This window comes from Botrytis sinoallii, assembly GCF_014898435.1.
Source record: "Botrytis sinoallii strain Bc 23 chromosome Unknown BSIN_002, whole genome shotgun sequence".
Classification (NCBI taxonomy): Eukaryota; Fungi; Ascomycota; class Leotiomycetes; order Helotiales; family Sclerotiniaceae; genus Botrytis; species Botrytis sinoallii.
Window position 1 is genome coordinate 2,956,026 of NW_024066029.1, and position 13,157 is coordinate 2,969,182.

General features: G+C 41.4%; 5 protein-coding genes across 5 annotated transcripts; 3 read left to right on the top strand and 2 right to left on the bottom strand.

Annotated features, from left to right (window-relative positions):
- Window positions 1-380: 380 nt before the first annotated feature.
- EAF02_001798 (uncharacterized protein) lies at window positions 381-3,123 on the bottom strand (the record flags this gene model as incomplete). Its single annotated transcript, XM_038897846.1, has 2 exons — window positions 381-2,738; window positions 2,788-3,123. 2 exons carry the CDS (start codon window positions 3,121-3,123, stop codon window positions 381-383), a joined length of 2,694 nt encoding a protein of 897 aa, XP_038762821.1.
- A 288-nt stretch (window positions 3,124-3,411) lies between these two features.
- EAF02_001799 (uncharacterized protein) lies at window positions 3,412-4,117 on the top strand (the record flags this gene model as incomplete). Its single annotated transcript, XM_038897847.1, has 3 exons — window positions 3,412-3,477; window positions 3,540-3,652; window positions 3,751-4,117. The coding sequence occupies 3 exons, from the start codon at window positions 3,412-3,414 to the stop codon at window positions 4,115-4,117; spliced, it is 546 nt and encodes a 181-aa protein (XP_038762822.1).
- Window positions 4,118-4,382: 265 nt separating this feature from the next.
- EAF02_001800 (uncharacterized protein) lies at window positions 4,383-4,838 on the bottom strand (the record flags this gene model as incomplete). The annotated part of the gene is made up of 3 exons (XM_038897848.1): window positions 4,383-4,435; window positions 4,492-4,721; window positions 4,789-4,838. The coding sequence occupies 3 exons, from the start codon at window positions 4,836-4,838 to the stop codon at window positions 4,383-4,385; spliced, it is 333 nt and encodes a 110-aa protein (XP_038762823.1).
- Window positions 4,839-4,934: 96 nt separating this feature from the next.
- On the top strand, window positions 4,935-6,292 carry EAF02_001801 (uncharacterized protein). Its single transcript, XM_038897849.1, has 3 exons — window positions 4,935-5,215; window positions 5,277-5,338; window positions 5,395-6,292. Exons 1-3 carry the CDS (start codon window positions 5,031-5,033, stop codon window positions 5,637-5,639), a joined length of 492 nt encoding a protein of 163 aa, XP_038762824.1. The 5' UTR covers window positions 4,935-5,030; the 3' UTR covers window positions 5,640-6,292.
- A 1,317-nt stretch (window positions 6,293-7,609) lies between these two features.
- On the top strand, window positions 7,610-9,120 carry EAF02_001802 (uncharacterized protein). The gene is made up of 3 exons (XM_038897850.1): window positions 7,610-7,781; window positions 8,036-8,173; window positions 8,277-9,120. The coding sequence occupies exons 1-3, from the start codon at window positions 7,772-7,774 to the stop codon at window positions 8,438-8,440; spliced, it is 312 nt and encodes a 103-aa protein (XP_038762825.1). The 5' UTR covers window positions 7,610-7,771; the 3' UTR covers window positions 8,441-9,120.
- The last annotated feature ends 4,037 nt before the right edge of the window (window positions 9,121-13,157 follow it).

Here is a 13,157-nt window from a genome sequence, read left to right on the forward strand (position 1 = left end):
CCAGTTCAATTCGATATTCAACCGACTGATCGTAAATTCTTGGATTAATCATCTTCTCTATTGGACTACGCCCTTTAACTCTCTATTTTCACCCACCCACCAACCTACCCTACTTGTCCCTTATTTCCTCCAGTCCACACGCATCAAATTCAACCTCAGCTCAACTCGATAAACGCCGCTCGTTAACATATGTAAAGTTAGAGGTATCTGAACATTTGCGCACATCCTGCTGGATATCATAGCATATCAAATCATACAATACAATCTCACTTCCCCCTTTCCACCATTCAACACATTTTCGTTCCCTTTTCTATCTCCGAAGATTTCGTCAAAAAATATTAGTCGCTACCTCTGTACCTCACCACCAATCCACATCCCTTTCAAGCCAAACTCAATCTCTCCAATCTTCCCTTCGTAGCCTCCACCAAAGCCGTCTCGCGATCCAACAACTTCATTATCTGTCCCACCTTCTTCCTCCTCAATTCAGAGGGAACCTGTACATCCCTTGCTGAGTCTCCATCCCTCTCCTCTTGTTGCTCCTCATCTCTCTCCCTCTCCGCATCCTTCACCAATTCATTCGCCTGACTCAAAACCTCATCCTTTAGTTCCTTCACCTCTTCATACCTCTGCCAAGGATCCTTCGAGACCTTCACCATACTCTCCGTTGATCCGTCCATATCTTCACCCAGTACCTTTCCACCAAGACTCCTCACCTCTTCTATCCACGCTTTCTCCTTATCACTCAGTTCTCTCTGCGTATTTTTAGGAATCTTCTTCCTAATATTTTCAATTCTCTCGTTCAAAATCTTCTGTTTGTCCTTTGCTTCCTTGATTCTTCGTTCCATGTTTTCATTTGGTGGCACTCGAGGTTTATCATCATCTTCATCTACATCCTCGCCAATGACAGATTCCACACGTGTTGCAATTTCGTTAGCATGTTTGATATGTTTTGAAAGCTCAATCTGAAGTTTGATACATTTTCTGAACAGTTCTGCGGCTGCGGTACCAATGCGATGGGTTTCTTCACTGAGAACTTTATGGGCGTCGGTCATGACCGTAAGTGTAGCTGGTGATAATCGGATCTCTTCCTTCAACAAACGCTTGTATTTGCTATGCTTTATTTTTTCGTGAAGAGAGGGTAATTCGGATGGTTGTTCCAAAGCATAAGATGGTTGGTACACAGGCCGAGCTTCGAATAAGACGAGAGGTTTATCATTATCGGTTTCGGAGTCGTATGATTCTGAGCGACCACGGCTACGGTTAAAATCCAATTGAAATTCAGGCGATTCAAAGTTGATAGATAATGGGCCATGAGCATTTGCGGAGAGAAGGAAATAGCCAAGATCGGGATCTTGAATAATTGTGCTGGCAGCCAGAGGGGCATTCTTGTCGATCATGGGTGGCGTATAGACCCTCTGCCTTTCTGATGGGGTGCTAACAACTACACCAAGTCGGACATTAGACTCTGCGCCTTTGGATAATTCTTCCTCGAGCTTGAATACCCATGTAGAGAGTGACATATATGTGATGTTCGAATTGTTGGTAATGAAGAACGAATATCTTGATTCGACATCATGACTAAAAACTGGCCAACATCCTTCCCAAACCTCATTGGGTTTGGAAGTATCCAAAACTTCATAAGTCAGCAAGACAGGTGGGTCCGGGTCGTCCAGAAATCGTAATATCCTTGAATTCGATCTCGGTAACCATTGAGCTTCGATTCCAACCAAGTCCAGGCAGATTGAAATACGCCCAGTAGTTGTAAGCAAACAAATCACGCTCATAGAACATCCCTCTTTGTCGATCTCATCTAACTCAAGCTCATCGTCCTCCTCTCCATCCATGAGCTCTTCGGCATTCAGCTTTGGTCCAATGACATAAATGTCACTGAATAGTTCATCGTCCTCGTCATCCTCAACCTCGGGGGCCATCTCAAAATCGAATGGACCTTGTAATCTTGGTACTTTTCCAGGTCTAGAAGGTCTTGTGTAAACCTCAATTGGCGGCTCACCCAATGATCCCTGAACCTGGCTTGGATCTTGATTGTCGATATCCGTCATCCAATCTAATTGTTGTTGCGCCAGGAGTTTGCTACCTTGAGTTACAGTTGGATCATCTTCAATAGCGGCGATATTGGACACAATCGATATCGAAAGGGAAGGAATCAGCGTGGGTGGTGGCGCCCATTTTTCGGGCAATAAGGGGCAAAGAGCATATACATCTCCTTCCCTCATTGCAAGCCAAAGAGTCATAGGTGACCAACCTCCAGATCCTCTACCTGCAAAACAAGCCGATGCTACCTCCATCTCAAAAGCATCCGGAGAAAATTTACTTGGTTGACCAGCCACGGAAGCTCCAAAATCTTGATCAGCCGAAACTCCATCCGCCAATTTTTTCAGATCGACCACAAGAGTTGGTTTGTCGAAAGACCAACGATCGGTTGTAGACAATTCCCATACTCGAACAACGGCATCTTTTGTAATTGTGACCAAACATGTTCCATTAACGCCCAATGGATGCCACAGCGCAGTTGATATTCCAGATCGTGATGTAACATGTGTAGTTGGACCCAAGTGAAAAGTCTTAATCTTCATAGGACCATTGTCGGGGGCTGTAAGATGCGAGGTTTCAGGTAAGATTGCGACATGTACGGTATGAGTTGTCAAGATCGCCATGAAATTCGAATTGGGAGAGATAATCAACTGTCGAATTTCATCTGCCACAGGAATTTTGAGTGTCTGCAGAACATTAGCACCCAAATACAATGACAAAAGCTTCAGAACTTACTCTATACTCCCGAGCAACATTCTCTTCAGCCTCAATTTCCTCTTCGGCTCGTGATTTGCCTTTCAAGAAGCTTCTTTGGTTCTCTTGTTTGTTTTCCCATGTTTCCTTCAAGTAAACAAGATCCGCCCATCGAATTTCCTTTCCAACAGCAATGAATATCTCAGTCCCCCTACGCGCAATCGTTCTCTTCGGTCCTGGTTTATTCGTTTTCTTCTCATTCGGATTATAACTAGCTCCAGAAGCTGTTTGGATGCCCGTCGGTTTCGCTGTAAATATCTCATGGCCTGGATTTGGCTTTGAAAGCCATGTAGGTGTGTAACCAAGAACTTGAGGCATTTTTCAGACCCTGCGCTCGATGTTATTATTTTAAATAATCAGCACATTCGTAGAAGCTCGATATTGGAAAGCAACTTGTATGTTACGGCGAAGAGAAGTGAATTGAGTCTGGAACTTTTTTTGAGGTTGAATGGGTTTAATATCAGGCTATGCTAGCGCGTCGCGAAAGCTTGGTGCATGCGGGTAGGTAATTGGAAGCCTTCTGTGTTGTAAATGTTCCCCAGGAAACAAAGAAATCCATCAGCCTTGTAGAAAATTGGATTGTAAAGAAACAACAAATTTCTAAAAATGCCTGGATCAATTAGAAATACTGTCGATAGGCTTGACAAACCAAGTGCCTATTATCAAGGTAGAGTAAGCTATGCAATTATTATTCCACTCGGCGCAGAAGGAGCTCGACTAACAATCTGGTCTAGAATAAGAAGCGCAGATACGAGAGAGATGGAGAGGACGAGAGAAGAGAACGAACTCCAGAGGAACCAGCAGATGATCCTTTAAAAGACGCGACAACACTTTATGTTGGAAACTTGTATGTCAAAATGCATTCAATGTTTTCATTTGAGCTGTTTCCAATCAATCAATGGGCTGGGGCATGGTTTGAGGCATGAACTAATAATTTGTCTACAGATCCTTCTACACAACTGAAGAACAGATTCACGAACTATTTGCGAAATGTGGTGAAATCAAGAGATTGATTATGGGATTGGATAGATTCAATAAGACACCTTGTGGGTTTTGTTTCGTGGAATATTATACTCACCAAGATGCGCTCGATTGCATGAAGTATATTGGCGGTACAAAGCTCGACGAGAGAATCATTAGAACAGATTTAGATCCAGGATTTCAAGAGGGAAGACAGTATGGACGTGGGAAGTCTGGCGGCCAAGTGCGCGATGAGTACCGTGAGGAATACGATGAGGGGAGAGGAGGTCTAGGTAGAGCTATTCAAGCTGAAAGACAGAAAGAAGAAGAAGAATATGGCAAGGGTAGATAGTTCATTGGAGAGATGGACGATTGTACGATATTTTGCAGTACTTGGGAAGGCGTATAAGGAACTGCGGTGATTCATTGATATCAGAATGGTGAGCTGCATTTGCATAGTAGGGAAAATTCTTAGGATTCTAGCCATTCCAGAGCACTGAACTCATGCCCTTTCATTCTTTTTCGTATACACATATCCCAAACGCCATCAATGCATATTGTACATCAATTCTTCCGATGAGAACTCTTTCCATTGAGTCCATCCAAATATATCCATATCAATAACCGGGAGGATTGAGTCGTTGTGATAATCTCGTCCACTTAGGAAGCTCTGCAGTGATATCAGTAAACTGACTCCGTCTGTAGAGACACATCTGCCAGACTTACTGTGAATTCCCTTTCTATATTTCTTCTCTTTCCGGTCAAAGATTGTGTATTTATCTTTTGGTAACATCTCCTGCTCCGTTGGCATTTCCTCCTTCCACCTCTCCACAGCCTTTGTCGTAATTCCCTTAGCAGCCAAGGCTCTATCCACTGTAGCAACCACCGAATCGACTGCCCTTAAACGTTTGCGCTGTCGTGCCTTTTGGAATTTCGAGAGTCGCCATGGGATCTTCCTAAATCGCACCACCGTTAGCAAATCTCCACGCTCAAAATGATACCAGAGAATGAATCAGATCATACCAAAGAAGACCCCCAGACATAACATTCGTAGGTCTAAAAGCTCCAAACATTGTGTTGTTTGCTTCAATGTTCTTCTAATCGTACCTCCTCACGCCATCAATCAATCCTCTTCAAAATTCAAGAATCGGTCGGCCCCTCCGCTCCGCGCCAAGCTTTAAATTCCGCGAACCAATCAGCATTCGCTTCATGACCTCAACTCTCTAACCTCCATCATTGCTTCAACTGCGAATGCGCATACCAAAATGTCGTATTATTTCGCAATCGTCGGGACGCAAGACAACCCTCTCTTTGAATATGAATTTGGAACTGCGAAACAGGGTGGTGATGGGATCGCCAGGTTCCCCGAACAGGCCAGACATATGAATCAATTTATTGTTCATAGTAGTTTGGATATTGTCGAGGAGGTGCAATGGGGTGGTGGACAGATGTATGTGATTTTATTTTGCACGAGATGCGACTGGATTGGATACTAATAATATACTTTGTAGGTATCTGAAATGCATCGATCGGTTTTACAATAATTACGTATCGTGCTTCATGACGGGTGGAAGTAAGTTATGCTTTTCTTCTTACAGATATGCATCGTGGTGGTGCTAATATATGTAGATGTGAAATTCATGCTCTTACACTCTCCCTCTCAACCTGCAAACCCAACGACTTCGAGAACCTCTACATCGATCGGAGCAAATCCTACTTCGCCTCAGACAGAAGAGGCCATTAAACAATTCTTCACGGAAGTTTATGAGAATTGGGTAAAAACAATTATGAGTCCGTTTTACCAAGTCAATCAACCAGTTACGAGTCCGGTTTTCAGGGGTCGGGTTGCGGCGGCGGGGAAGAAATATTTGTGAGGAGTGTTGAGAGGGAATCATGGAAGAATCATCATAATCATTGCATCGAGGGGTATGGCTCTTAGGTGTATATTCTGGTGCGACGAAGAGTATCAGCGCGAGGAATAAGTTCGGGATTCTTGGTATGGATGAAGACTAAAGTCTCGGGATATATCATATCACATGGAGGATGATGTTACGAGCAGTAGTTGGTAGCATATTATAGAGGCTATCTACGCTACCATGTGGCCTTGGAAATCTCCAGAGTTCATCAATTACATCTCACGACCAGGAATTTAGTGGGAGATCTCACTGCGCGCAAAGGGACCGGAGTATGGTAGCTGAAAGACATCCCAGGCTTTGAAGGGATCCCTTTACTTGCACTAGCCCTTTGTCATACAACAGATACCTTAGCACGGTTTAGATTCTCATATTGGAGACTACTCGAATCTTCCTTATCAAAATAGCGGTCGAGACCATACTTTGAGTTGGGAACCGAGGCTCATCACTGTTTGAGCCCATACACGCTGGGATTGTGGTTTATGAAGCTGAAGAAGTACGCACAATGGGACGCGATGGAAATCGGTGAGATGGCTCACGAACATGCCCCAAACATGAATACTACAGAAGAATAGTAATAGATATAATATGATATTCCAAAACAAGTATTGTCACCTCGGCGAATTTTCAACAGAAAATTGCGATGTTTTCAAAAGTGTCTCAATAAGTCCTGTAATGTGATTGTGAAAACTGGCGGTAAGAAATCTCTGGTACCTACCTAGCTAGTAGACTCTTCCCAACTCGTCACTCCCTATCTACCATAGCATAGTACCCTTTAACACACTTACTTCAATGAACCTTGGATGGTACTTTCCTGTAAATGAAAGTCATGCATGTTTGAAGTCTCTAGTACTTTCATGAATTTCCTTATGCTTTTTTGTATGTATTGTATTATATTATATTGTGAGTTTTATGAAAGTTCATATATATAATGGGATGGGATTGGATTGGAAATGAAATTGTAAAAGTATGGATACCTATCTATGATTCTGATAATGCGTGTTTTGATAGATGAGAAATGAGTGGCTGTTTGGTGTTTAGATTGTAAGTGGGAATATATGGATATCTATGATTGGAAAGATGGAAGATGGAAGATGGAAGATGAAAGGTAGAAGGTTGGGGTTTGGTGATTGCTTGGTTTGACTTTTGGTTTGTGGCTTTTGACTTGTAGCTTTTGAGTTTGAGAGTTATGATGTATAGATCTAGATAGTTTGGAATGGGGATGATTTTATTATTGATGATAATATGTATGGAGTAGATTGTGTAGAGTATTGATGTACCTATCACCTACAGAGTAGTAGTATTGGTTCCGACGCGTAGGAAATGGCAGTTTCGTGAAGATGATGGATACTCATAGTTGTAATACTTCACCTCCTCTTTGAAGATAGTAAAAGGGTTAGATACCTAACTCTTGATGGATACTGATATATCTCAATACAAGTATTTGTATTTTGTATTTTTATTTGAATTTGAATTTCTTTTATATATATGTAGATAGTTTATTTCATAACAATGAATCGATGAGATCAATATCAACATCATCCAAGTACTCGCTTATCTATGCACCCCTGGAACTAATAAGGCGAAGTAACGATCCGCCGCATTTTACGCTTATAATGGATGGATGGATGGATGGATGGATGAGCTTTGGTCGGGACTCGGAACATTTCACATCACGCACGCAACAAATAATACAGCCGTAAGCCATATATGGTGTGTGTGTGTTCAAATCCAAACCACCATAATAATAAAATCGAAAGAACGACATTGAATTTTTTCTATAATTTTCCTCGGCAATCACACCCCCAGTGCCTTTCTCTCTTAGATAATAATAAAATATCAATTCCCATTCCCATTTCCATTAATTTCTCAAAAGGTACTAGCGTCAAAACTCCCATTTTCCAGATCACTTGTTTCCTGATCAAAAACCAACAAATTCCCTCCCCCTTCGGATTTTCATTCTTTTATTTAACAACTTCATATTCCGCCACTACTTACTTCGGAATTATCATCAATACATCCATCCATCGTCTTGATCAAGACGCGTTTATTATCTCAAATAATCAAATCCACTTCGTAATAACTACTTCATCATGACTGGACGTAAGTTATAATACCTTTTCTTCTCTTGGTTCTTATGTTGAAGTTGAGATTGTTGTTGTTGTCGGTCGCGATATTTGAGGATGATGTTTTGGTGTTGGTGTTTTGATCTCACTCCACTTCATCATCTATCAACGCGATAAGGTATCCACATCTCTATGATGTCGATATACCTACCTACAACAATGATCATCTCACTTCAATAATATACCATCACATCAATCATGCTTCAATATACTAATAGTATTCTTCAATAGGCGGAAAGGGCGGAAAGGGTCTCGGAAAGGGTGGTGCTAAGCGTCATCGTAAGATTTTGAGAGACAACATCCAAGGTATCACCAAGCCAGCTATCAGACGTCTTGCTCGTCGTGGTGGTGTCAAGCGTATTTCTGCCAGTAAGTTTTATCCAATTCTATCCCGTCGCGTCTTCAGTCTTCATGGCTTTGATGTGTGATGATATCTTCACAAAGATTTATTTACTGACGCGTCTTTCCACAGTGATCTACGAAGAAACCCGTGGTGTTTTGAAGACCTTCCTCGAGGGTGTCATTCGTGATGCCGTCACCTATACCGAACACGCCAAGCGCAAGACCGTCACTTCCCTCGATGTCGTCTACGCTTTGAAGAGACAAGGCCGTACCCTCTATGGTTTCGGTGGTTAAATATCTTCTCACCTCTACCATCTTTGTCATGACATCATCTCATACTCTTTCACATACGCGTCGATACAATACACTTTCGATTATGGTTCTCGGGGGAGTTGGGATGGGCCTATGTTACTTTTGATAGTCTTTTTTTAGACGGTCTAGCATGCTGTTTACGGCAGGGTTTCGCTCTCTCCTGATTCTTTTTGTGAATCATTCATTTCGACTTTCGACTACGTTTTCTATCTCAATCTGGTCTCGACATGGCGATACATTTCCTCGAATCAAAAACTTTTTGATAGTCTATACCTCTGCTTTTGCTTTGGTGTGTAAGACAGTCTAGCATCCTGTTTACGGGAGGAGTTTTCCTGGAACGTTTATTGTTTTGTAGCGACAACCTTGATACCCCGCGGTTTGGGATTTGTGAAGGCAGAATCTCATGATTAATGGCATACATGGATACATTACCTTTTTTTGTCTTTTTTGAGCAAACCTGTTTAGCTTGATTAGCTGGTTGGCGTTCTATGGTTTTTTGTTTCACCCTGGTACTAGACGGGCTGTCTAGAGGGTTGAGGGTTGAGGGATGGTATGGATTGGGGATGGATGTATGTGGGATTACGATCGAGCAGTTGTGTTTATTACGCATACATAGCATACGAGTGAAATTATATGGTCGTGGACCTGATTGAGATTATTTTTGATGTTTCTTGATTGATTTGGATGTGTGTGATGTGATGTGATGTGATGTTTTCTGAATTGTGAATTATGAGATTTGAGAATTTCTGATGTGATTGGAGGTGCTTCGGTGGTGGTCGATTTATTGATGATGGACAGAGAATAGATAGTTAGCTGGAGGGCTGGAAGGCAAGTGTTGTCTGTCTCTGTCTGTCTGTCTGTCACGGGATCACCTCTGGGAGTATTCAGAAGCTTTACCGCTGAGCTAAACGCCCAAAAGACTAGGAGGTAGAACTGGAAGTTCTACCTTACTCTCACATATATAGCAGGACAGGACAGGACAGAAAGGGCTTAGTGTCACCCCGTGACACTGTCTTCCATATTGTATTATATCATATGTATCTATATACATACCTTCATTTCTATACACCTATCTATATATATTTTATATCTTATATTTTATATCTTATATTTTATATCTTATATTTTATATCTTATATTTTATATCTTATATTTTATATCTTATATTTTATATCTTATATTTTATATCTTATATTTTATATCTTATATTTTATATCTTATATTTTATATCTTATATTTTATATCTTATATTTTATATTTTATATTTGTTCATATATTTACATATCTGTTTATATATCTATCTATTTATAGATCTATCTGTATGTCTGTAGGTCTATATGTCTAATATCTTCCGCATGTATTATATGTCACGAAGTGATACTAGCCCTTCCTGTCCTGTCCTGCTATATATGTGAGAGCAAGGTAGAATTTCTAGTTCTACCTCCTAATCTTTTATGTTTTTGTGGTATAGCGGTAAAGCTTCTGAATGCTTCTAGAGGTGGTTTTGTGATATTAGGTAGAACTACCCTTGGTTATAAGTGGAGCTATGTGGGAGGCCTATTTATAGCTTACAAATCTTTATTGGTTTGGGAGCTAGCATATATAGATCCTGTCTGCCTAAATGCCTAAAGTATTAGTCCTGAAACCTTTTAATTAGGTGATGGTATGGAGATTATACCTTAAGGAGGGGGGTAATGTCACGAAGTGACACTAGCCCTTTCTGTCCTGTCCTGTCCTGTCCTGTCCTGTCCTGTTCTGCTATATATGTGAGAGCAAGGTAGAACTTCTAGTTCTACCTCCTAGTCTTTTATGCTTTTATGGTATAGCGATAAAGCTTCTGAATGCTCCCAGAGGTGGTCCCGTGACATTATATCCTGTATACAGTATAGTATAGTATAGTATCACATCTCGATATTTAGTTGTAATAGAGTGAGAATGTTGTTGGAAGGATGGAAGGATAGATGAATGGATGGATAGTTGGGATATGCTTTCTTTTTCCCTCTTCTTGGGGTTTTGGGGTTTCTCTTGTTGGGGCTTGGGCTTGGGCTTGGGCTTTGGGTTTGGGTTTGAGTTTGAGTTTGAGTTTGAGTTTGAGTTTATAGGGAATGGTTTTGAGGAGGGTTTTGAGGGGGGGGTTCTAGGGGATTGGGTGTGTTGAGGTGTTGAGGTGTTTAAAAATAGGGTAGGGTAGGGTAGGGGAATTTAGTTTTAGTTTTAGAGTAGAGTAGAGTAGGGGGGATTTTAGTTTTAGAACAGAGTTGAGGGGGTAAAAGAGTAAGGGAGTTTTAGAGTAAGGAAATTAGTTTTTGATTGATTGATAATAAAAATGATGTTTGGAATTTCTGTGAAGGCGGGGGGGTAACTTGGGGGAGCATGTTTGGCGGATTGGGGGGTTGCGAGGGGTTGGATTTGGGGGAGAGGGGGAGAGGGGTTGGATTTGAAGGGGAGGGTGTTTAAAGAGTTGGATTTTCGAAGAAGGATGTTTGAGGGGTTGGATTTTGGGAGAGGGAGAGAGGGAGGGGGGAGGGAGGGGGGAATTTCTCGTTGGTGATGGGATTGATGTGATAGTGTGATAGGAGAGAGATGGTGAGTTGGTGAGTTGGTGAGTTGGTGAGTTGCATTGTTTAATTGTATAAGGATGGTACAATGGGTGAATAAGTGAGTGGGTAAAGTTGGATTGAATAGATTGAATTATATTGAATGTAGAAACTGATGATTTGATTTACTTTATTTTATTTTATTTTATAACTTTCAAAGTGTTTGAATTTCAAAATGTACAGCTACAAATAATAGATATCTAGATATCTTAAAGAGAAGCGGGAAGCGGCAATTAGGAAGCGGGGAGAGGGGGGAGAGGGGAGAGGGGAGAGGGGAGAGGGGAGAGGGGAGGAGTCTTATGGGGGGTTTCTTTTCTGGGGAGGAGGGAGGAGGGAGGAGGGAGGAGGGAGGAGGGAGTGAGGTGTGAGGTGTGCATAGGGAGTTTGAGGTTGGAAGGTGGAGGTTGGGAGTTGGGAGGGGCTTCGTTTTGACTTTTATGATTGGGTATGGGGATTGAATTGGATTGGAATAAGATTAGGATTGGGGGTTAGAATTGGAATTGGGATTGGAATGGAAGTGAAGGAGATGATATTGGGATTTGGGAAATTGGGAGTTGGTGAGTTGGTGTTGTGAGTTGGTGTTGTGAGTTGCAGGGATGGATGGATGGTTAGTTAATCGGTCTTTAGTCTTGTTTCGCGGGGAGGGAGACAGGAGAAAGGAGTGGTGATGTGAGTGGTGATGTGAGTGGTGATGCGAGTGGTGATGTGAGTAGTAGTGATAATATAATGAGTGAGTAAGTTTATGATTTTCGGCTATGAGCCATCGATTCTATCCCGCGCAAGAAATTGAGTTTGCGGAAGGAGTTTTGAATGTAAGTTTGTTGATGGATGGATTGATAGATGGAATTAATACCTAAGTATTATTTCTTTGTTCTTTCGTGGAGATGGGTTTCTAGTTGTTTAATCGTTGGGTTATTGGATTATCGATACTAGTGAAGTGACTCCAAGCGAAAGGGGAAGGGGGAAATGGAGGGTGTTAGTCTTGGAATGGTTGATGTTCGATGTTCGTGGGATGAATGGTTTTTGATTTATATTTTATATATTTTGTAACTTATATAAATATTTTGATTAGGAGAAAATGAAGAAATAGATAAATAAATTAGAGAAGGGGATGGAAACTCCTCGGTATTCATTCATTCGCATTGTGTTTTGTTGATATTGTTGGTTGCAACTTGCAACTATGTTTTGATGTTTATAATGTTGATATTCAGAATGAAAGAAGCAAAGTGCAGTATAAGAGTATGTATTGGCTTGGATTAAAGTTCTGGATAGATGGAAAGATGTGTTCGTGTTGGTGGGATGGTGGGATTTGGTGAAAGATGAGAAATGAGACTGAGAGATACTAGGAGAAGTGGATGGTTAGGGAAGGTATTGGAGTTGAGGGAGTCTTAAGGAATGAGGAATAAGAAATGAGGAGTGAGCAGTAAGGAGTAAGGGGTGACGAGGAGGTTATGAGTTGTAGAGATGGTTTTGGATGGATAAACCTATATAATGGATGGTTGGATGGTCAGTAGTGTTCTTTTTTCTTTCCTTTAGTATCTCTGAGTCTTAAGTCGAGTCGTCTATTGTGATATTTTATTTGTTGATATTCCCAAGTAGATTACCCAGTTAGGGGAATAATGCGAATACCACAGTATTAATTTGTTCCTTTCCCTCAAAAATCAACATCTCTGTGAGCGGTGAATAGGGGTGGATGGGGTAAGAATGAGGAACTTCCTCTGTGTTCTTATTGTGTTTGGTTTTGGTAGTTCAATGGAAATGCAAATCAATTCTATCCCTAAACCTATCATCCGCAAATACAACTCACCAACAACCCTAAAAACACCAACCAAGGAAAGATCGTAAACACCACAACATCAGTCTTCACCAATTCTTCCTTTCCCTCAAAGATAAACATTCCCCACACAATACAAAAAGCATAAGGGACGATAAAATCATGAAGTTTTTCATGAAAGCCTCGTTTATAAAGCCGGAAAAGCAAAATGATGGGAAGGAGGAGTATGCTTGCGTTGATGAGATTCGATATGAAGGGGTTTTGGGGACAAGTGAGGAAGTTCGATGTGAAGAGGAGTGGTTGGGGCTGGGAGAGAGGTTAGTGGGTG

Coding starts and splice junctions, on each gene's coding strand:
- EAF02_001801 (XM_038897849.1), top strand. CDS start 5,031: ATGTCGTATTATTTCGCAATCGTCGGGACGCAAGACAACCCTCTCTTT. Junction 5,216..5,276: donor CAATGGGGTGGTGGACAGAT/GTATGTGATTTT, acceptor TATACTTTGTAG/GTATCTGAAATGCATCGATC. Junction 5,339..5,394: donor GTGCTTCATGACGGGTGGAA/GTAAGTTATGCT, acceptor TAATATATGTAG/ATGTGAAATTCATGCTCTTA.
- EAF02_001802 (XM_038897850.1), top strand. Junction 8,174..8,276: donor TGTCAAGCGTATTTCTGCCA/GTAAGTTTTATC, acceptor GTCTTTCCACAG/TGATCTACGAAGAAACCCGT.